The sequence below is a fragment of the Coregonus lavaretus genome (assembly GCF_964263955.1).
Source record: "Coregonus lavaretus genome assembly, chromosome: 11".
NCBI lineage: Eukaryota > Metazoa > Chordata > Actinopteri > Salmoniformes > Salmonidae > Coregonus > Coregonus lavaretus.
This window is the reverse complement of record NC_139998.1, coordinates 42886678-42909001: the sequence shown is the minus strand read 5'-3', so window position 1 is coordinate 42909001 and position 22324 is coordinate 42886678. Positions and strand designations below refer to the sequence as shown.

General features: G+C 44.8%; 1 protein-coding gene across 1 annotated transcript in view; it reads right to left on the bottom strand.

The window, feature by feature from the left end:
* LOC311137634 (phosphatidylinositol 4-phosphate 5-kinase type-1 gamma-like) overlaps positions 1-22324 on the bottom strand; it is a 69069-nt gene that overhangs the window by 8090 nt on the left and 38655 nt on the right. The window contains exons 6-16 of the mRNA XM_084172146.1: positions 22062-22214; positions 18667-18966; positions 16359-16558; positions 16142-16225; positions 13619-13667; positions 10342-10426; positions 9849-10010; positions 9487-9658; positions 9210-9242; positions 8618-8737; positions 6754-7024 (exon numbers count right to left, since the gene is read on the bottom strand). Of these exons, the coding sequence (XP_084028272.1) occupies positions 6754-7024; positions 8618-8737; positions 9210-9242; positions 9487-9658; positions 9849-10010; positions 10342-10426; positions 13619-13667; positions 16142-16225; positions 16359-16558; positions 18667-18966; positions 22062-22214 (1629 nt within the window). The remainder of the gene's footprint in view (positions 1-6753; positions 7025-8617; positions 8738-9209; positions 9243-9486; positions 9659-9848; positions 10011-10341; positions 10427-13618; positions 13668-16141; positions 16226-16358; positions 16559-18666; positions 18967-22061; positions 22215-22324) is intronic.

Here is a 22324-nt window from a genome sequence, read left to right as displayed (position 1 = left end):
TTTGGAGTCACTTTTACTGTAAATAATAATATAATATGTTTCTAAACACTTCTACATTAATGTGGGTGCTACCATGATTATGGATAGTCCTGAATGAATCGTGAATAATGATGAGTGAGAAAGTTAGACGCACAAATATCATACCCCCAAGACATGCTAACCCTCTCACCATTACAATATGGGGGGGTATGATATTTGTGCGTTATTGGCGTTCAAGCAGGCAGAAATCTGTCCGGTACGACGTAGCACTGTGATAAAGTCGCTCTCACTACACTGGAAGTTAATAGGAATACGACTTTTAGATCGCGAAAACGTCTATCATACATGTCATATTTCAATACTGGCCGATGTCATAACTCGGGAGGATGTCTTCTCTCGAATGAGCAATTGACCACATTTTTGCGATATTCCTACATCAATAAATGTGTAATGTAACGGAGGATCTAGCACATTTTCCCTATTTGTCTGCCTCTTTAGTCCAGGGTGCATTGCATGGTGCCATTGCCAGAGATATTATACAAAAGAGATAGAAATCCAATGAAAGAAAGAACGTGTAACGCCCCACCTAGAAGCCTGTCGACCAATCGCGTCACGTTGTCATGTTGCGTCACGCGATTGCTAAAATAATCGTCACGCAATCCCTTCTCAAAGCCAGTGTATCTGTCGAGAAACGTGCCTGTTTTCCTCATGAAAACACATTATTGCGTTTCAGAGAGGAACTGTACAAATCAAATGTTATAGCTATTTATTTGCTATACTTATTTGCCATTCACTTGACCAACTGCTTTTTCTGTATACAGTGCATTCGGAAAGTATTCAGACCCCTTGGCTTTTTCCACATTTTGTTATGTTACAGCCTTATTCTAAAATAGATTAAATTGTTTTTTTCCCCCTCAACAATCTACACACAATACCCCATAATGAATAAGCAAAAACAGCTTTGTAAATGTATAAAATGCAAATGTATAAAAAGTAAAAAATTGAAATATTACATATACATAAGTATTCAGACCCTTTACTCAGTACTTTGTTGAAGCACCTTTGGCAGCGATTAAAGCCTTGAGTCTTCTTGGGTATGACGCTACAAGCTTGGCACACCTGTATTTGAGGAGTTTCTCCCATTCTTCTCTGCAGATCCTCTCAAGCTCTGTCAGGTTGGATGGGGAGCGTCGCTGCACAGCTATTTTCAGGTCTCTCCCGAGATGTTCAATCGGGTTCAAGTCCAGGTTCTGGCTGGGCAACTCAAGGACATTCAGAGACTTGTCCCGAAACTCACCAAATACAGGTGTGCCAAGCTTGTAGCGTCATACCCAAGAAGACTTGAGGCTTTAATCGTTTGTAAATTTAATATTTAAATTTATGGGGTATTGTGTGTAGATTGATGAGGATTTGTATTTATTTAATCCATTTTAAAATAAGGCTGTAACGTAACAAAATGTGGAAAAAGTCAAGGGGTCTGAATACTTTCCGAATGCACTGTATGTCAAAGCACAGGCTTATACTGTATGTTGATCAGTTGTTTCAGAAAAAATGACATTGGCAACTGTAGCTGTGTGGGTGTGGGATCTGATAATGGTGACGCATGAGCCATGAGGTGAAGGAGACATGTGCCAAGTTGCCAAACGACATGCAACCAGCCAGCCAGCCAGGCACACCAGCCAGGCATACAGACAGAGAGGATGAGGCCGAGGCACCAGAGTGAAGAAACTGAGACATGCAGTGAGAGTTGGGGGTTGCATGGTGAAGGGAGAGGGAACTAAATGGTCATAACTGGCACGGCCATATTCATTGGGCTCGACGGTCAGGCCGGCCCACACACACACACACACTGTACTGGATACTGGAGGTGTAATTCTCACTACTTACTGTCTCGCTCTCCTGCCCATCCGGCAAGGTATTAGACTCACTGCCATAGTGCAGAGGGGAGTACACCCAGGTCCTGTCCTCTGGGGGCTGTCGGTGCACAACCGACACAGCAGAGGGCGTCAGAGAAAGGGAGAGAGTGGGGGCCATTGGACACACACAGAGAAGCAGAGGCAGGCAAGAGAGATAGACAGGCCAGGAAAATAAAATAAAATTAGAAATGCCAAAGGAGGAAATGCCAGGACAGAAAGTGTGAGCTTGGAATATAGATTAGCCTAACTGCAGGGAAATCCTATTGGAACACAGCATAGAGGGTTTGTGTAATAAAATATTAACATTTCCTTCAAAAGAATGTTAGTCTTTCCTATTTCCTGCTATCAGTCAAAACTCTTCAGTTCTAATGCTGGCTGGTATGTATCATGTGCCTAAGAATTGCTTTCTATGACTACGCTATTTCTATTTGATTAACACCTCATCAATCTAAAAAGCTAAGGTGAAGTGGACTAGGAAAAAGGATGAATCTACAGTATGCATCAGCCAGAAAACAGGGTGGGAGTGGGTGGTTGGCGACAGGGGTGGTGGGTGGAAAGCGAGGTTGCCAGCACTGCCAACAACCAAAATGACATCTACTCTCAAAGCATCTTCCCCCCTTTCATTCTCAATAAAGAAAAGTGCTCTGTGCATTGCATTTACTATTATGTGCATTAAGTGTTTAGCCCTGACAGCGCCTCAGTGCTGCTCTGTCTCTGAGGCCACTCAGGTGGAGATAGAGGGAGAGACTGAGAAGGAATTAAAGAGAGAGAGAGGTGGGAAGACAGGGAGTGGGAGCAGAGGAGAGAGACAGATGGCCTCAAATGAGAAACCAAGAGCCTCCTCCTATAACTCAGCCACCTCATCCCTTCCTTCTCCTCCTTTCTTGCCCCATCGCTCCCCCTCTCTCTCTACAGGGAGAGTCTTCTCCAGCCGTTTGATTTGATTCAACATGTAGAGGAACAAACCCCAAGCAGAGGATGAGATGGATGAATAACGTTAAAGCTACAGTCTGCTAAAAGAAAAACAACAGAATTATATCAAGAATTAAAATGACTATTGAACAGATTTCCAGATTGCAGACTGTAGCTTTAACAATGACATGATATGAAGGCAGATCAAAAAGGCCATGACCCTTTTTGTTCAAATGAGATGAAACACATGATGAAATAAAAATGATCTGTAACAATACGTAAAGCATGTAATGTGTCACGGCCTGTTACGCATCAAGGCACCATCAAGCATCCTCTGAGAAAAGATGCTTGTCAAGGGAAGTCAGCTTGTTAGTCATTTGTGTGAGATCTTGTGTATGTCTTTTCATTCGGATCCGTCTATTTCAAAGCCATGCCACCAGAGGTCTCTTCACAGTCCCCAAGTCCAGAACAGAGTATGGGAGGCGCACAGTACTACATAGAGCCATGACTACATGGAACTCTATTCCACATCAAGTAACTCATGCCAGCAGTAAAATTAGATTTAAAAAACAGATAAAAATACACCTTATGGAACAGCGGGGACTGTGAAGCAACACAAACATAGACACATGCATTCAAACATACGATAACATACGCACTATACACACATGTACACATGGATTTTGTGTTATAGATATGTGGTAGTAGAGTAGAGGCCTGAGGGCACACACTTAATATGTTGTGAAATCTGTTATGAATGTATTATAACTTAGAACTGCCTTAATTTTGCTGGAACCCAGGAAGAGTAGCTGCTGCCTTGACAGCAGCTAATGGGGATCCATAATGAATACAAATACAAAACTGAGGAATCGCTACATGTACAGCACTAAGACTCAAAGTAAGCAGACTGGGGGACTAAGCTACAACAACTCCATTCACAGCTATAGACCATTGATATCCGTATAAAAAGGTGCTATTGACTGAAGCATTGACTAGACATGAGAGCTTGGGACTATAAGGTTCTATCTGCAAAAAGATGATTCTGAGATAATTGGCTTTAAAGTTCCGAAACCTCATTGGTTTGAATGGTGTCAGCAATTTTTATATTGTATTCTTTTGAACATAACAACATGAATTTGGGTATTCAGAGTAATATACAGGTAGAGAGCATTGAACAGAACAAGGCTATGTCAATAAAAATGTTGGACAAAAATGCAGATAGAACCTTATAGTACCAAGCTCTCGTAGTAGGCATCTAAACTGGGAGCCATAGAGAGTCCTACTAACTTACACTGCAGCTTTCTCCTCCGACGGGACAGGAGAGAACACCCAGGTTCTCCCGTCTGCAAGCTGACAGCACACCCCCAGAGAAAGAGCGAGAGAGAGAGAGATGAGAGAGGGGAGAGGGAGAGAGAGAGATGGGGGAGAACAGAGGGGTGAAAGGGATGGAGGGACAGACAAATGAGATGTAGCTGGAACATGGATGGAAATTCAAGGTTCATTATAGAGGTGATAGAAGAGGAGATTGCTGTTTTGACTGTGTGATGGTGAAGGGTGAAGAAATTAAATGTGAATCAGGCATGATGATGAATGGATTTACAGGTCTGGTGCCCTCCTCCTCCTCCTCCTCCTCTCATCCCCCCTTTCCCCTTCCTCACTCCTCTCACCACCCTGAGCCTCAGTCACAGCTTAAACAGATAAATCAGAGGAGCGAGGGAATGTGAAAGACAGGGAGAGAAACGGCGTGAAGGAGAGAGGAAGATAAGGGAAACAGAGGAGACAGAGTGAGAGAGCGAAAGACCCAGAGCGAGAGGGTGAGACAGAAACAGAGAGAGAGTGAGTGCAAAAGGGAGGTGGTGAATGCTGATGATAAATGAATCATTCAGGCTGTAGCCACTTGTGAAGCACTTCTCTGCCATCTCCCCAACGTCTGCTCTGACTAGAACAATCACTTCAGCCCTCTCTCCAAGAGCTCTCAGAATAATGTCCGCTCCGCTCCGTCTCTCAGTACTGGTGCAATATCCCACACATTGTTCTGATGAAGAGTCATCTACTTTAACCAGTCAAATCCCAGAAGACAATCATATTTTTATGCTGTTTATTGGTATTTGCTTTGAGATTGCTTTACACATGATGAGATGACACTACCATACAACCCATATAATGAAACCATTTAGAAGCACTAAATTAGAATGCTATTAGAATTCCATTTAGAATGTTATATGACCTAATACGTGTCTTCGGCTGGCTAAATGACCACAGGTGCATGGATACAGAGACAGACAGTGGTGATAGTGGTTGTTAAAAGTGTTGCCTCTCTGCAGCCTACAGAGCTCCACTCTGTTTCTCCTGAACTACAGCATGAGAGTAGAGTCAGAGCAGGGCTGGTGAGTTGAGATGGTCATCAGATGACTAAGAGCGCTCAGACAGACAGACAGACCTACTGACCCTCAGGGCCTCCAGGGACACAGTGTGAGGTGTTTCATTGCAGGAAAGACTGTCCACCAGTCAGAGCAACGCCAGAGGAGACTTTCCTGTCTGGACTTCCCATCACTTCTCACCACAGACTCGTATATTAATGCATGGCTCTGGCGCTGAACTCAGTGTCGTAGAGCCCAGACTGCTACAATAACACCTGTCAGATCAAAGTCAGGCTGTCTGAAGAGAAGTAATCTATTAATGTTTAGGAGGACGAGGGCCATGCATGCAAAACAGAAAGCACACACTCTAAACCAGTTAAGAGAGATGTGGTTAGAATAAAAGAGCGAACAACTCAACCGTAACTTCATTATCTGCTGATGTCATAGCCTGAAGTACTGTCCTATTTGTCTGGGCCCACATTCAATTATGTTTAGTGCCACATTGAGATGACATCAAGTGCTTAGGACAAAGCAGAAGTGAAGCTAGGGAGATGGACTATATTAACCCTTAAACACCTCAAATCCCAGTCTGAACACCCCAGAACATTCTGAACACTCCACCCCAACCCACTCCGAACACACCAGAACAGTCTGAACACTCTGCCCCAACCCACTCTGTACACCCCAGAACATTCTGAACACTATATTCCAACCCACTCTGAACACCCCAGAACATTCTTAACACTCCAACCCAGTCTGAACACTCCAACCCAGTCTGAGCACTCCAACCCAGTCTGAACACTCCAACCCAGTCTGAACACTCCAACCCAGTCTGAACACTCCAACCCAGTCTGAACACCCCAGAACATTCTTAACACTCCAACCCAGTCTGAACACTCCAACCCAGTCTGAACACTCCAACCCAGTCTGAACACTCCAACCCAGTCTGAACACTCAAACCCAGTCTGAACACTCCAGAACATTCGGAACACTCCAGAACATACTGAACCCGCCAATCCAACACAGTCTGAACACTCCAACCCACTCTGAACACCCCAGAACATTCTGAACACTCCAATCCAACCCAGTCTGAACACTCCAACCCACTGTGGTGTCTTCTGGTATAACAGTCCCATGCAGGTGTCTCACCTCACTCTCTCTCTCTGCTCCCTCTGGATTCCTACTGTCAACGCACATGGACAAACAATATTTAACAAAACAAAAATGATGGCCAATGGAAATGATGGGAGCTAGCTGTGTATAGTCTAGCATCTGCTGTTGTCTGTATCATGTTGTGCTGTATGCCTACCGACTGACGTAGGTTTAATCCTAGGAGCTATTTAGTAGCTAGGATACTGTAGTATACCGTATGTTGTAACTGAGCTGTATGCCTATAGACATGGTAACAGTTGGTATTTAGTATCTATCATAACTGTGCCTTGTGTGCCCAGGATCCTATTCATTAGGCACTAAATGGATGAAAACAAACTGAAACAGTGAGAAACATTAGTTTCATTGTTTGTTACAAAAGGAATACGACCCAGGTGTGTGTGCATGTATGTTTAGCCAATGAAAGCACAGCTTACAAAGTAGATGTCTGTAATTGTTACGTCATCCTCGTCATCCTGGGAGGCTTGGCTGGTGCAGCCGGACCCTGACACCATGCTGCCCCGGCGGTCCCGCTCAGCCTCTACCATCACCTTGGAACTGGCAGGTGCCTCCGGCGCCGAAGCAGGGGTCTCCGGGCCAGAGGTCTCAGCTGCAGAGGCTTCAGCAGGGGCCCCAGGGGTATCAGGGGCCGGGGCAGAGGTGGAGGGTGGGGCAACAACAGCAGCAGAAGCTACCTCTGGTACCTCACTGAGAAGATACAGGGGTCAGTCACACACCTGCTCATACACAAACACGGTAGAATTACTGTACACACCTGCTCTCAAACACACACTCTCTCTTTCTCCTTCTCCCTCCCTCTCCCTCTTTCTGAAACCAGCCCAGACAGGCAGAGCTGACCGATTAGATCAAAGGGAACAGAGAGGCTCGGAGGCTGTTGCTAAGATGCCACGAACTAAGACTTACACTACCAGATGGCACAGTGCCACCACAATCCCGCTATTGTCCAGACCCAGATCATGAACTACTAGGAACGACTTAAGCTAATCCCAGATTGCTTTCTCAGCTTGTGTGTTTAGATAGAGAGACAGAAATGTGAAGTCTGGCGTTCCTAAAGAGCAGCGACAGCATCTCAGACTCGGAGAAGGACCTGTTTGTCTGGAAATAAGTATTTAATGGGGGTGGGGGGCTGGTTTGCAACGCCAGGGTTGTGGGTTCAATTCCCACGGGGGGCCAGTATAAAAAATTATGTATGCACTCACTAACTGTAAGTCGCTCTGGAAAAGAGCGTCTGCTAAATGACTAAAATGTAAATGTAAATGTGTTGTAGTTGCCATGCAGCCAGGGACCTCACTCTCTTTCTACCTCTCTCCCTCTCTTTTTCTCTCTTGCTCTCACCTCTCACATCTCACTCTCTCCCCAAGCAGGTGAGTCTGAGGCAGCTTTGAGGAGCAGGGTCTCCAGATGGCTAATTCCCCAGTCCCCCTGTCTGCTCCGTCCCCTCCACCCTTACCCTACTACCCCACCCAGCTCCCAGAGGCCATATGTCTAACTTGGTCTCAACCCCCCCGGCCTTAGCCCCAGACCCATCTGACCTAGTTCCACTGCCCGGCCGCTCCATAACTTTCCCCATGCACTCCTGTCTTTCCGTCACACCCTTTTACAGTCACTGTCTTTCTCACCCTACTACCCTGTCTGTCTGTCTGTCTCACCCTACTACCCTGTCTGTCTGCCTCACCCTACTCCACTCTCTTAACCTAATTAGATGTCTGCTCCAGAGAACATCCAGAGGCAGTGATGATCTGTCCATAACAAGGGACTTAACAGCATAGCAACAGGCCACAGCCACCCCAATAACCAAATGGGACCTAGAGTAAGATGTAAGGTGGGGACTTAATATCAACGCCAAATGGGAGCATGACTGCCCCACTTCCCAGAGCGGATGGTTAGATAACCTAGGGGTTAGCCTGTCCCAGGTGAGACATTTCCAGGTTATTTTTTAGTAAAAAGTGCCGTAGCAGCAGCAGCACGGTTCCTATTGGAGTCAGAGCAGTCGTAACAGGTATTTAACCTGACAGCCCCATCATTTACATTTTACATTTTAGGTAGGATCTGAAACACTGACTTTATACTTGGGATTCCCGGAGTTACAGTGAGTGCTGTCAAGTATGTTAGGTATACCAACATGGTGCCTGTTGAAATGTTAATAACTCTGTAAATGCATGGCTCTGGTTTCAGTGAGTGTGTTGGATGCTGGGTGTGGTGCTCAGTAGAGTTGAGCATGCCCTCAGGGCCTTGTGTAATACATTTTGGTCTATGTAGATGAAGGTTGAGGCTGTGTACCTGGTCTCTGGAGAGGGCTGTGGGGCTGTGATGGTGGGCTCGCTGTCATGTCTCTTCACCTCCACCTCCACCGTGATGGTCTGCTGCTCCTCCAAACGCACACGCACCTCCTCCTGGGTCCTACACACACACACACACACACACACACACACACACACACACACACACACACACACACACACACACACACACACACACACACACGTGCAATGTAAGTACACACACACGCAATACAACTCAGCGACAGGAAGGGTGGTCATACCCATAAAAACACAGACCAATAGGCTGACCTGACACACCCTAGCCTAGTGGCCTTACTCACTGGTCAGAGCCAGAATGACTAGCGCTGTAAGAATAATAATAATAATATAATAATATGCCATTTAGCAAACGCTTTTATCCAAAGCGACTTACAGTCATGTGTGCATACATTTTTGTGTATGGGTGGTCCCGGGGATCGAACCCACTACCCTGGCGTTACAAGCGCCGTGCTCTACCAGCTGAGCTACAGAGGACCACACTACCAAGTCCTTTATACAACGGAATAAGTTGTGCATTCAAACAGGCCAAGCAGGCAACGTAGTGTTCTTACCTCCCGTCATGGCTGACAGACTGGGTGTGCCTCCTGGAGAGAAACAGACAGACAGAGAAGTTAATGTGTTGTAAACCTGGGTAGGGTACATCAATTAGGTTCTGTGGCTCTGACAGTTCAACACAACCAGTGATTGTTTGTGATTCAGTTCTGAATATGGTATAACCATTATATTATGCATCTTGACTTATTTTTATTTGTGAATTCTCTTTTTTTTTTAAGGACATACCCTATGAATACATACTCCATAAATAAGACATTGTGACCATAGCTGTACCTTCTCTCAGAGCTGTTGTTCTGGTACCTGTAGCGGGGGTGCTCTGCTCCAGCGTCTGAAGGAGACCTCTCTGGGATGGACAGAGAGGTGGTGGAGGAGAGCGTGGTGGCGATGGAGGCCGTGGTCGCATCCTCAAACGACGGAGGGGTGCAGGGGAGGAGGTCTGGTCGCCCTGAGAGAGAGAGAGTGTGTGCGCGCGCGCGCGAGAGAGAGAAGAGACAAGGGGGGAGAAGTGGGGAGAGAGAATCAGAACAGGTTGTCAAAACACCTGCATCAACAGCTAGGATAAAATGATAGCGCTGTGTGAAGGTGGAGTGTGTGAATGTGACGGGGGGGTGTTTGTATGGTCTAGGTCCCCCTACCCTCGTCCTCCAGCGTGGGGAAGCTGCGTGCTCCTCTCAGGTCATAGATGTTATCGTCTCTCTCTGAGGGCAACTGGCTGGCTGACCAGGCGGCCCCGGGGCCAGTGTACTTAGGCACCGTCAGGCCCACACGACCCTTCTTAATGGGAGAAGACTTCAAGGCTGAGGAACACACAGATAAATAACATCACTAAGGGGAACACTTGTCTTCTTACCACCAATGGGAACACAGTCCTACATGTGTGTTTGAGTGTTCCAATATCTTCCATATTTTCTCATAATGTTTCACCTCCCAGTACAAAATACATAAGAGGATTTGCAGTGAAAAAGTACATCAATTCAAAAGACATCAAGTTAAAGACATCAAGTTCAAAACCAAGATTCAAGCATAAAATAAGTTAATTGAGCAGGTCTTTGTTTTCCTCAGAGTGCCTGAGGCAGTGGAAGCCATGAGTCTGTCAGTCTGACTGGTAGTCTAGTCAGGTCTACTCACAGGAGCTCTTCTTGAACACATTGCTGCTCATGAATTTGAAGAACCTGTCTGCATAGAAGCCCGGCCGATGGACTGATACAGTGTCCTGAGGGGGGGATAAGAAAGAAAGGTATGGGAAGATAAAGACAAATCGAACGAGAGAGAGGAAGCGAAAACAGGAGAGAGACACAGCGAGAGAGAGAGAGAAATAATGAGGGCGAAAGAACAACACATTTACTTTAAGTACAGTCCATCTCTCCAGAGCGAGGCCATTCTTAGTTAGGATGCTGTACGCCCCACTGTATGGCCTAGTTTATTAATAGAGTAGGCCAGGCGGCTCAGGACACACACTCTCTCCCATTATTACACATGCACCAATGGGCTAAGATCACATGGCTGTCCAGGACACACACTCTCTCCCATTATTACACATGCACCAGTGGGCTAAGATCACATGGCTGTCCAGGACACATGACACTGGGGTGTTTGGTTCAGTCTGACCCAGAGAGAGAGGAAGAGAGAGAGAGAAAGAGAGAGAGAGAGAGAGCACGAGAGAAAGAAAGAAAATAAAAAAGAGAGAGAGAGAAGAGAGAGGTGTGTACAGTAATTCTACCATGTTGAGCCAATGAAAGCACAGCTTACAAAGTAGATGTCTGTGATTGTTAAGTCATCCTCGTCATCCTGGGAGAATTGGCTGGTGCATCCGGACCTGACACCATGCTTCCCCGCCGGGGGTCAGGGTCCGGATGCATCAGGATGACGAGGATGACTTAACAATCACAGACATCTACTTTGTAAGCTGTGCTTTCATTGGCTCAACACACATGCACACACCCGAGAGAGAGATTATATAGTATAACCCCATCACTCAGTCATTGTGCTGGTTTCACAACACGGTGAGAGACAGGGTGAGAAACTCCTTCGCCACCAAGGGTGACGTACACCAGGCTTGTTAGACCATTTCAGGGGTGGGGGTGGGGGGTTCGAGACAGATTTTGTTGTGTTACAGATTGAATTGAAAATTTTAATTTTTGGCCACTGGCCTACACACAATACCCCATAATGTCAAAGTGGAATTGTGTTTTTCAACATTTTTACAAATTAATAAAAAATGAAAAGCTGAAATGTCTTGAGTCAATAATTATTCAACCCCTTTGTCATGGCAAGCCTAAATAAGTTCAGGAGTAAAAATGTGCTTAAAAAGTCACATAATAAGTTGCATGGAATAATAGTGTTTAACATGATTTTTGAATGACAATCTCATCTCTGTACCCCACACATACAATTATTGGTAAGGTCCCTCAGTCGAGCAGTGAATTTCAAACACAGATTCAACCACAAAGACAATGGAGGTTTTCCAATGCCTTGCAAAGAAGGGCACCTATTGGTAGATGGGTAAAAAAAATACCAAAAATACATTGGTTATCCCTTTGAGCATGGTGAAGTTATTAATTACACTTTGGATGGTGTTTCAATACACCCAGTCACTACAACGATTACAGGCGTCCTTCCTAACTCAGTTGCCGGAGAGCAAGAAAACCTCTCAGGGATTTCACCACGAGGCCAATGGTGACTTTAAAACAGTTACAGAGCTTAATGGCTGTGATAGGAGAAAACTGAGGATGGATCATCAACATTGTAGTTTACTCCACAATACTAACCTAATTGACAAAGTGAAAAGAAGGAAACCTGTACAAGGCACTTAAGTAATACTGCAAAAAATGTGGCAAAGCAATTTACTTTTTGTCCTGAATACGAAGTGTTATGTTTGGGGCAAATCCAATAAAACACATTACTGAGTACCACTCTCCATATTTTCAAGCATAGTGGTGGCTGCATCATGTTATGGGTATGCTTGTAATCGTTAAGGTTTGGGGAGTTTTTCAGGATAAAAAAAGAAACGGAATGGAGCTAAGCACAGGCAAAATCCTAGAGGAAAACCTGGTTCAGTCTGCTTTCCACCAAACAATGGGATATTAATTCACCTTTCAGCAGGACAATAGGCCAAATCTACACTGGAGTTGCTTACCAAGAAGACAATGAATGTTACTGAGTTGCCAAGTTACAGTTTTGACTTAAATCTACTTGAAAATCTATGGCAAGACCTGAAAATGGTTATCTAGCAATGATCAACAACCAATTTGACAGACAAAGAATTTGGAAAAGAATAATGGGCAAATGTTGCACAATCCAGGTGTGGAAAGCTCTTCAAGACTTACCCAGACAGACTCACAGCTGTAATCACTGCTAAAGGTGCTTCTACAAAGTATTGACTCAGGGGTGTGAATACTTACGTAAATTAGATATTTATATATTTAATTTTCAATACATTTGCTAACATTTCTAAAAACATGTTTTCACTTTGTCAATATGGGGTACTGTGTGTAGATGGGTGAGAAAAAATATCAAAATTAATCCATTTTGAATTCAGGCTGTAACACAACAAAATGTGGAATAAGTAAAGGGGTATGAATACTTTCTGAAGGCACTGTATATTAGGAGCAGCCCGAAGCTGATGTCTGAGAGAAATGGGGGAGGCTGAGGTGCTTGAGGTCAGAGCCAGAGGATCTGTTAGTGATGGAGAGGGGGATGAGGAGGAGAAGAGGCTCTTACTGGGTCCCTGAGTACACGTGTACTGGACATATTCACTAAAGAGATTACACACACACACACACACACACACACACACACACACACAGAGAGAACACAAAAGGCTACCCTGCTTCTCCACAGTAGCCAACCTGTCTGTATAGCTGTGACTTCATCAATAAATGCATGAGGGGAAAGAATGGCAGTAACCTCAAGGTCAGAGTATAGAGTACTCAGGACCCAGACAGAGAGAGGGGGAAGAGACAGACAGTGGCTTGCTGTTCAATGATTAAAACCGCACAGCTGGTCAAATCTCCAATAGTCTGCACACCTGTCTGTCTGTCTGTCTGTCTGTCTGTCTGTCTGTCTGTCTGGGAGGAGCAGGAGTAAGGCTATCTGTCAAATAGGACTGGGGGCCTGGAGTTTTTCCTCAACATGTGACCTGAGCAGGAAAAACTCTGGGCCCTACTATAAACTAGGACCTAGACTCTTGGCCATCGACATGACCAACTGTATCACAGCCCAGTCACAAGGATTGACAACGCAATGCCTCATAAGAAAACACAGCATTACTTAACCCATAAGCCATAGGAGAAACATATATTGTTAATGATTGTGTTCATAACGAGCTCAGATATGATTACATAGCCCAGACTGACTGTACTAGGAAATACAAATAAAGAAGGATCATTATGAACATGACACTCACCCCATCGTGAACCAAAGCCTTCCACGTGTGCTCCAGTTTCTTTATTAACCTGGAGCCGGAAAGAGAAAAGAAACAACACTTAAAACGTTTGGTCTTAAAAATGTACTAACCCATAAGAGTCTAAGCCCTGTCTAAGCCGGGGGAGGGGTGGGGATACTACTAAGCTATATGGAACTGTTTTAAGAAGGTCATACCAAGGATCATATTGCTATTGCTATTTGATTTTGAATTTTAAGACTCCTTAAAGTATCAAAAAAATATATAAAAACAATTATTTGGCATTACTGATATTAGCCCATACAAACGCATTGAATAACAGATTCACTACATGGAACAACAGATAGTCCCCAAAAAACCATCTAAAGGAAGTTTGTTCTGAAGTGTCTGTCCTATATCTGAAAGATATAAGAAAGATCAGGAAACATTTGTTATTTTTTTGGACCCCTTATTTTTGTCACTAAACAGTCTCCATATATACCATACATTTTTTCAACTGATACCAGGAGACCTTAAGAAGAGTCTTGTGAGGCCTGTGGGCGTCCTAGAGCAAAACAACAAACATGTACACTACAAGTCAAAGGTTTGGACACACCTACTCATTCAAGGGTTTTTATATATTTTTTACATTTTTATTTTTACATGTAGAATAATAGTGAAGATATCAAAATTATGAAATAACACATATGGAATCATGTAGTAACCAAAAAAGTGTTTAACAAATAGCCATCCTTTGCCTTCATGACAGCTTTGCACACTCTTGGCATTCTCTCAACCAGCTTCATGAGGTAGTCACCTGGAATGCATTTCAATTAACAGGTGTGCCTTGTTAAAAGTTAATTTGTGGGATGTTTTTTCTTAATGCGTTTGAGCCATTCAGTTGTGTTGTGACAAGGTAAGGGGGGTATACAGAAGATAGCTCTATTTGGTAAAAGACCAAGTCCATATTATGGCAAGAACAGCTCAAATAAGCAAAGAGAAACGACAGTCCATCATTACTTTAAGAATGAAGGTCAGTCAATACGGAACATTTCAAGAACTTTGAAAGTTTCTTCAAGTGCAGTCGCAAAAACCATCAAGCACTATGATGAAACTGGCTCTCATGAGGCCGACACAGGAATGGAAGACCCAGAGTTACCTCTTCTGCAGAGGATAAGTTCATTAGAGTTACCAGCCTCAGAAATTGCAGCCCAAATAAATGCTTCACAGAGTTCAAGTAACAGACACATCTCAACATCAACTGTTCAGAGGGGACTGTGTGAATCAGGCCTTCACGGTCGAAGGAGGAGGTGTTATGGTGTGGGGGTGCTTTGCTGGTGACACTGTCTGTGATTTATTTAGAATTCAAGGCACACTTAACCGCATGGCTACCACAGCACTCTGCAGCGATACGCCATCCCATCTGGATTGGGCTTAGTGGGACTATCATTTGTTTTTCAACAAGACAATGACCCAACACACCTCCAGGCAGTGTAAGGGCAATTTTACCAAGAAGGAGAGTAATGGAGTACTGCATCAGATGACCTGGCCTCCACAATCCCCCGACCTCAACCCAATTGAGATGGTTTGGGATGAGTCGGACAGCAGAGTGAAGGAAAAGCAGCCAACAAGTGCTCAACATATGTGGGAACTCCTTCAAGACTGTTGGAAAAGCATTCCAGGTGAAGCTGGTTGAGAGAATGCCAATAGTGTGCAAAGCTGCCATCAAGGCAAAGGGTGGCTATTTGAAGAATCTCAAATATAAAATATATTTTGATTTGTTTGACATGATTACTACATGATTCCATTTGTGTTATTTCATAGTTTTGATGTCTTCACTATTATTCTACAATGTAAAAAATAGTACAAATAAAGAAAAACCCTTGAATGAGTAGGTGTCCAAACTTTTGGCTGGTACTGTACGTGTTCGTGAGAGTCTCACCTTTCCATAGAGGGATAATAGTTTGTAGGACAAACCGTTCGGACGCTACAGACGATTTTGTGACAAGACTGATTTTCAGGATTTCTCATGGTCTGACAAACATCGCTCTAGCTGTCACCTTTCACCGCAGATGCGGAAGTGTTACATAGGTGGATGCGGTGGATTGAAACGCATCCAATGCAAAAATATATCTCTAGCTTAAACTAACAGATTTTTATGGGGATGTTTTTATTATGCTAATTCGATTTTCACGGGGAGCGGACATCGACCTTATGGGGTTAAGGTCACAGAGACAAATATAAACAGCGTCAGCCAGCCACACTACAGGCTGTTGTTATCTACGCTGTTGGAGGCTGAATATTTTGTTATCTTATGATGCTGGGGGGCTGATTCTACAAGACAGAGAGTGACTGAATTAGTTATAATATAGTTACCTGGGTCACATTTATTAGGCACCAAAGACACAAAAATTGACTGCTACAGAGAGGGACTACCTGAACTTGTCCAATAAGAAACGTTAGTTTTCGTTTCCGTTCCAAAACGTTTTGCTTCAGTGTGCCCTAATGAACACGATTCTGTATGATTTATATGATATTTGTGATTACCTGTAGGATTGCAGGATGTCGATGATTCCGATGTAGAGGAGTAGACGCTCTCCTTTCCCGTTGACTGCTGGGATGCCTCCCATCCTACAGAGACAAACATGAAGAGATAGTGATATACAAAGAGTGACACTGACAAACAGAGAGAGGATAGAGAGAGCTACAAGGAGACAGCTAACAACACCCAAACACCCCAGCCTGTCACGTGTCAGTCACTCACGTGTCGTCAGTGTCGATAGACTCTCCACAGGCAGCCCCTCCCTGGATGGACTCCATGGCGGTGGAGTAGAGGGCCTTCTGGGCCACGGGCCTCTTCTCATCCTTCTCTCCTCCCTCCATCTGCTGCTCCCGCTCTGCCTGGTCGATGTTATGGACCCCCAGGAGCAAGCTGTAGTCCATGATCTTAAAGCTCTCCAGCACCTGGAAATAGACACAGAGATACAGGTTTCAGTTATAGGACTGAGCCAGGCCTATCAACCCTATGATTGGTCCACATGTCAAATGGGGTCCTTCTCAATGATTTTTTCTATTACAAATGGGGGAATTAAAAACTTAACCTGTACTGCAGCGTAGTATAAAACATTTGCTTCACAGTGGATGTAACTGCACAGTCAGAGGCATATTTCAGAAATGTATTAATTAATAATTTGCTGCTCGACGTCAAAGGAGTTTGTCATATTAACAATGTATAATGCCTTGCAAAAGTACTCATCCCCCTTCGCTTTTTTCCTATTTTGTTGCATTACAACCTGTAATTTAAATTTATTTTTATTTGGATTTCATGTAATGGACATACACAAAATAGTTCAAATTGGTGAAGTGAAATGAAAAAAATAACTTGTTTCAAAAAATTCTAAAAAATAAATAACTGAAAAGTGGTGAGTGCATATGTATTCACCCCCTTTGCTATGAAGCCCCTAAATAAGATCTGGTGCAACCAATTACCTTCAGAAGTCACATAATTAGTTAAATAATGTCCACCTGTGTGCAATCTAAGTGTCACAAGATCTGTCACATGATCTCAGTGTATATATACCTGTTCTGAAAGGCCCCAGAGTCTGCAACACCACTAAGCAAGGGGCACCACCAAGCAAGTGGCACCATGAAGACCAAGGAGCTCTCCAAACAGGTCAGGGACAAAGTTGTGGAGAAGTACAGATAAGGGTTGAGTTCTAAAAAAATATCAGAAACTTTGAACATCCCACGGAGCACCATTAAATCCATTATTAAAAAATTGAAAGAATATAGCACCACAACAAACCTGCCAAGAGAGGGCCGCCCACCAAAACTCACAGACAAGGCAAGGAGGGCATTAATAGGCCTCCTGTAGCTCAGATGGTAGAGCATGGCGCTTGCAACGCCAGGGTTGTGGGTTCGATTCCCACGGGGGGCCAGTATGAAAAATGTATGCACTCACTAACTGTAAGTCGCTCTGGATAAGAGCGTCTGCTAAATGACTCAAATGTAAAAATGTAAATGAATCAGAGGCAACAAAGAGACCAAAGATAACCCTGAAGGAGCTGCAAAGCTCTACAGTGGAGATTGGAGTATCTGTCCATATAACCATTTTAAGCCGTACACTCCACAGAGCTGGGCTTTACGGAAGAGTGGCGAGAAAAAAGCCATTGCTTAAAGAAAAAAATAAGCAAACACGTTTGGTGTACACCAAAAGCCATGTGGGAGACTCCCCAAACATATGGAAGAAGGTACTCTGTTCAGATGAGACTAAAATTGAGCTTTTTGGCCATCAAGGAAAACGCTATGTCTGGCGCAAACCCAACACCTCTCATCACCCCAATAACACCATCCCCACAGTGAAGCATGGTGGTGGCAGCATCATGCTGTGGGGATGTTTTTCATCGGCAGGGACTGGGAAACTGGTCAGAATTGAAGGAATGATGGATGGCGCTAAATACAGGGAAATTCTTGAGGGAAACCTGTTTCAGTCTTCCAGAGGTTTGAGACTGGGAAGGAGGTTCACCTTCCAGCAGGACAATGACTAAGCATACTGCTAAAGCAACACTTGAGCGGTTTAAGGAGATACATTTAAATGTCTTGGAATGGCCTAGTCAAAGCCCAGACCTCAATCCAATTGAGAATCTGTGGTATGACTTAAAGATTGCGGAACCCATCCAACTTGAAGGAGCTGGAGCAGTTTTGCCTTGAAGAATGGGCAAAAATCCCAGTGGCTAGATGTGCCAAGCTTATAGAGACATACCCCAAGAGACTTGCAGCTGTAATTGCTGCAAAAGGTGGCTCTACAAAGTATTGGCTTGGGGGGGGGGGGGCCCTTTTGAAAAAGTAACTTTTTTGTGCCCTCAACTGTAGATGTTTAAAGTTTAAAATTATGTAAATGTGTAATTTAAACCCTGATAGCAATGGGTCCTCATTATACCCTGATGAAGACAGCTTGTCTGTCGAAACGTTGGTTATTAGGTTATTAAATTATTGCATCTGAGCTCCTAGAGTGTGCGGCTCTCCTTTTCTTTTTCAAGCAATGGGTCCTAAACCAGGATCGTTTTCCTCACCAGACAGTCTCTCTGCAGGGTCTTGACCAGAGCGCTGTACATATCCTGGTCCAGCATCAGGCCATCCTGCAGATCCTGCATGAAGTCCAGGTCTTTGAAGGTGGGCTTGGCCTTCTGTCTCTCCTTCTTGGAGGCACAGCGTTTGTATGTGGAGCCCTTTAGGTCGAACTTGAGGTGCATGCGGACGGCACGCGGTAGAACGTTGTTCATGACCACCATGCGGATGTTCTTACCGCCAGACTGGATGCAGTACAGGCCGAAGAATTTGGGGAGCAGGGTGCGAGGGTTCTGGTTGAGGTTCTGGAGAGAGGGAGGAAGAGAGAGAGAGAGAGAAAGATGCAGTAAGAAAAAGACCAACAGCATCAAGAGAGGACCAAGAGCACAGGATAGTATTGGAGCAAACAGTCCATGATTTGGTACCTTTCATTTTAACCCTGGTAATTAGGTAATCTGCCATTTTAAATAGATGTGCCTGAAATGTTTGTCAGGGGGATGTATTTTAAGCTAGGTGAGCCACGGTTTTAAGCTGCCAATGTATTTATGGTTTTAACTTGATCTGGAAAGGCCGTTTAAAAAATAAATACAATACTTTTGAACAGTTTTTTTATCTCAGTCTTTGTTTTTAAGCCTTTTTAAAGGGATACTTAGAGATTTTGACAATGAGGCCCTTTATCTACTTCCCCAGAGTCAGACGAACTCATGGATACAAATGTTATGTCTCTGTGTCCAATATCAAGGAATTTAGTCATTGCGCTAACGCTAGTTACCAATTGCGCTAGGGCTAGTTAGCAACTTCCTTCAAACTGCACGCAGAGACATAGAAATGGTATCCAAAAGTTCATCTGACTCTGGTGAAGTAGACAAAGGGCCTCATTGCCAAAATACTGAAGTGTCCCTTTAGGTGATTGAGTAAGGCCAGCGCCGTCACAGTACCACATGATTCCTCAAGACCAAACTAACCTCAGCCCTTCAAAATATTCACAACACAAGAGTAGCCAAAAAAGACGGGAAACTGTAACCCAAAGCATGAGACATTTAAACAAATCTAATTCACTATTTAGTAAAACTCTCCCCTTATCATCACTCTGTCCCTTTAAATATTTAAGTACTCAACCCAAATAAATGAGGTTAGCCAAGCTACACACGTTCCAAAAACATTAAAAGTAATGACAGACTCCCATTAAAGTTATGACAGAGGAGCCAGCTTCTTATCCACTCAAAGACTGCTACTCCTGGCAGACACAGAGAGAGCGAGAGAGAGAGAGAGAGAGAGAGAGAGAGGAGGGAGGGAGGGAGGGAGGGAGGGAGGGAGGGGTGGGGAGAGACAGACAGGGGAATGAGGGGGCCGGAGGGGTCACAGGGCTCCAACAGCAGGCAGTAAGGCCTTCGGACTTTTAGGCCACAGCCAGTGATCTCCACAAGAGAGAGACAGACTGGGGCATGAGATAGAGAGAGCGAGGGAGAGAAACAGAGGGAGAGAGAGTGAGTGAATCCCCATCAACCAGCCACACATGCCCCCTCTGTCCATGAGTGGAGGGCACAGCACTGAAAAGTCAACAAGAGAGAGACGTGACAGAGAAAGAGGGGAAAGAGTGGGATAGAGAGAGAGAGAACGAGATGTGAGAAGGTGAGAGAGAGTGAGAGCAAGTGAAAGCGTGACAGAGAATCGAGCCTGGCATGGGTAAATAGAAAAGTATGGGGAAAACAGGCATGGAGAATGATGCCATGAGAGAGTGGAAAACAAGTGTGAGGGGGTGGCACTGACGTCTGTTACATCACCATGTTTTACATTATGCCCCCAGCCCAACCCAGTCCTGTCAACTGCAGCAGACGTGTAGAGCTGTTCTACTGCCTCTCTCTGTGTGTGTGTATGTGCCTGCCTGCCTGTCCCCACTGTTTGTCTCAGTCTCAGTCTTAGTCTCAGTCTGCTATGGCCTCAGGCCACAGTGAACCAGCATGGCTCAGAATCCCTCTGGGCTCATTAACTCGCACACCTAACAACCATTGGAATCGTGTAACTGCAATTGCCTGGAGCCAAAATGGTGGAAAAGGTCAGAGTAAATGTCTTCCTGTTGTCATGTACTAATGCTTCCGGGCATTTCCCTTCAAACATGGGTAAATTCCTGCTCTGTTGCCGTGCCTGTTGGTACATGAATATACACAAGCTTAGCCCCACTAAAAATAGAAATCTAAAATAGAAACATGGACCTACACTAGTACCTGGTCGGACCCCCCTTTGCCTCCAGAACAGCCTGAATTCTTCGGGGCATGGAAACGTTGCTCAATTGGTATCAAGGGACCGAACGTGCACCAGGAAACATTCCCCACACCATTACACCACCAGCCTGTACCGTTGACACCAGGCAGGATGGGGCCATGGACTCATGCTGTTTACGCCAAATCCTGACTCTGTCATCAGTATGACGCAACAGGAACCGGGATTCGTCAGGCAATGTTATTCCACCTCAATTGTCCAGTGGAGCCGCTTCTTGTTTTTAGCTGATAGGAGTGGAACCCGGCGTGGTCGTCTGCTGCAATAGCCCATCCGTGACAAAGACCGACGAGTTGTGCGCTCTGAGATGCCGTTCTGCACACCACTGTTGTACTGCGCAGTTATTTACCTGTTTGTGGACCCCCTGTTAGCTTGCACAATTCTTGCCATTCTCCTTCGACCTCTCATCAACGAGCTGTTTTCGCCCACAGGACTGCCGCTGACTGGATGTTTTTTGTTTGTCGCACCATTCTCTGTAAACCATAGAAACTTGTGTGTGAAAATCCCAGGAGGCTGACCATTTCTGAGATACTGGAACCGGCGCGCCTGGCACCGACGATCATTCCATGCTCAAAGTTGCTTAGGTCACTCGTTTTGCCCATTCTAACATTCAATCGAATAGTAACTGAATGCCTTGATGCCTGTCTGCCTGCTTTATATAGCAAGCCATGGCCACTTGACTCACTGTCTGTAGGAGCTAACCATTTTTGTGAACGGGATGGTGTACCTAATAAACTGAGCTGTTGCTGTTTAACTAGCCTTCTAGTAAAGTGTGACCAGCATGGTGATCCCAGGCTCAACAACACCCTGCTTCTGTTACACAGTGACCAGGACCTCCCTAGGCTAGGTGCCCTGCAGTTACCTGCAGTCTAGACAACACTAGTGAATGTACCAAGGTGTAAAGCAGCTAGGCAGAGTTGTTTGGGCTTGGAGCAATGAAGTGTGTAAGGATGGGATCAGCAAAACATGGGATTGATGTTCTTTCATGTTCCTTCATGTTCCTTCCAGGAACTTGCAATTCATCAGGAAAGATTGCCTCTCGTGTGTAGTATGTGAGTGAGTGGAATGATGCAGAGTATGTGTGTGCGTGTGTGTCTTGTGAGTGTGTGGGGTCATATCTCACCATGTAGTAGCCAGGCAGCAGCTTCTGTAGAAACTCGGCCTCCTTGTGCATGACGGTCTTGATGATGAACTCATCATCCTTGGTCAGGTAGAACACAGAGCCACTGGCCCCGGGGTTGGACAGCTCGATCAGGGGCTCGTTACACAGGGAGTACTGCAGACACAAACACACACACACTTTGACTGCACTATTATGGCATATCGAAACACACACAAGGACATGCATGTATCCTACTCGACAAGTATACATACACAGAGAGACAT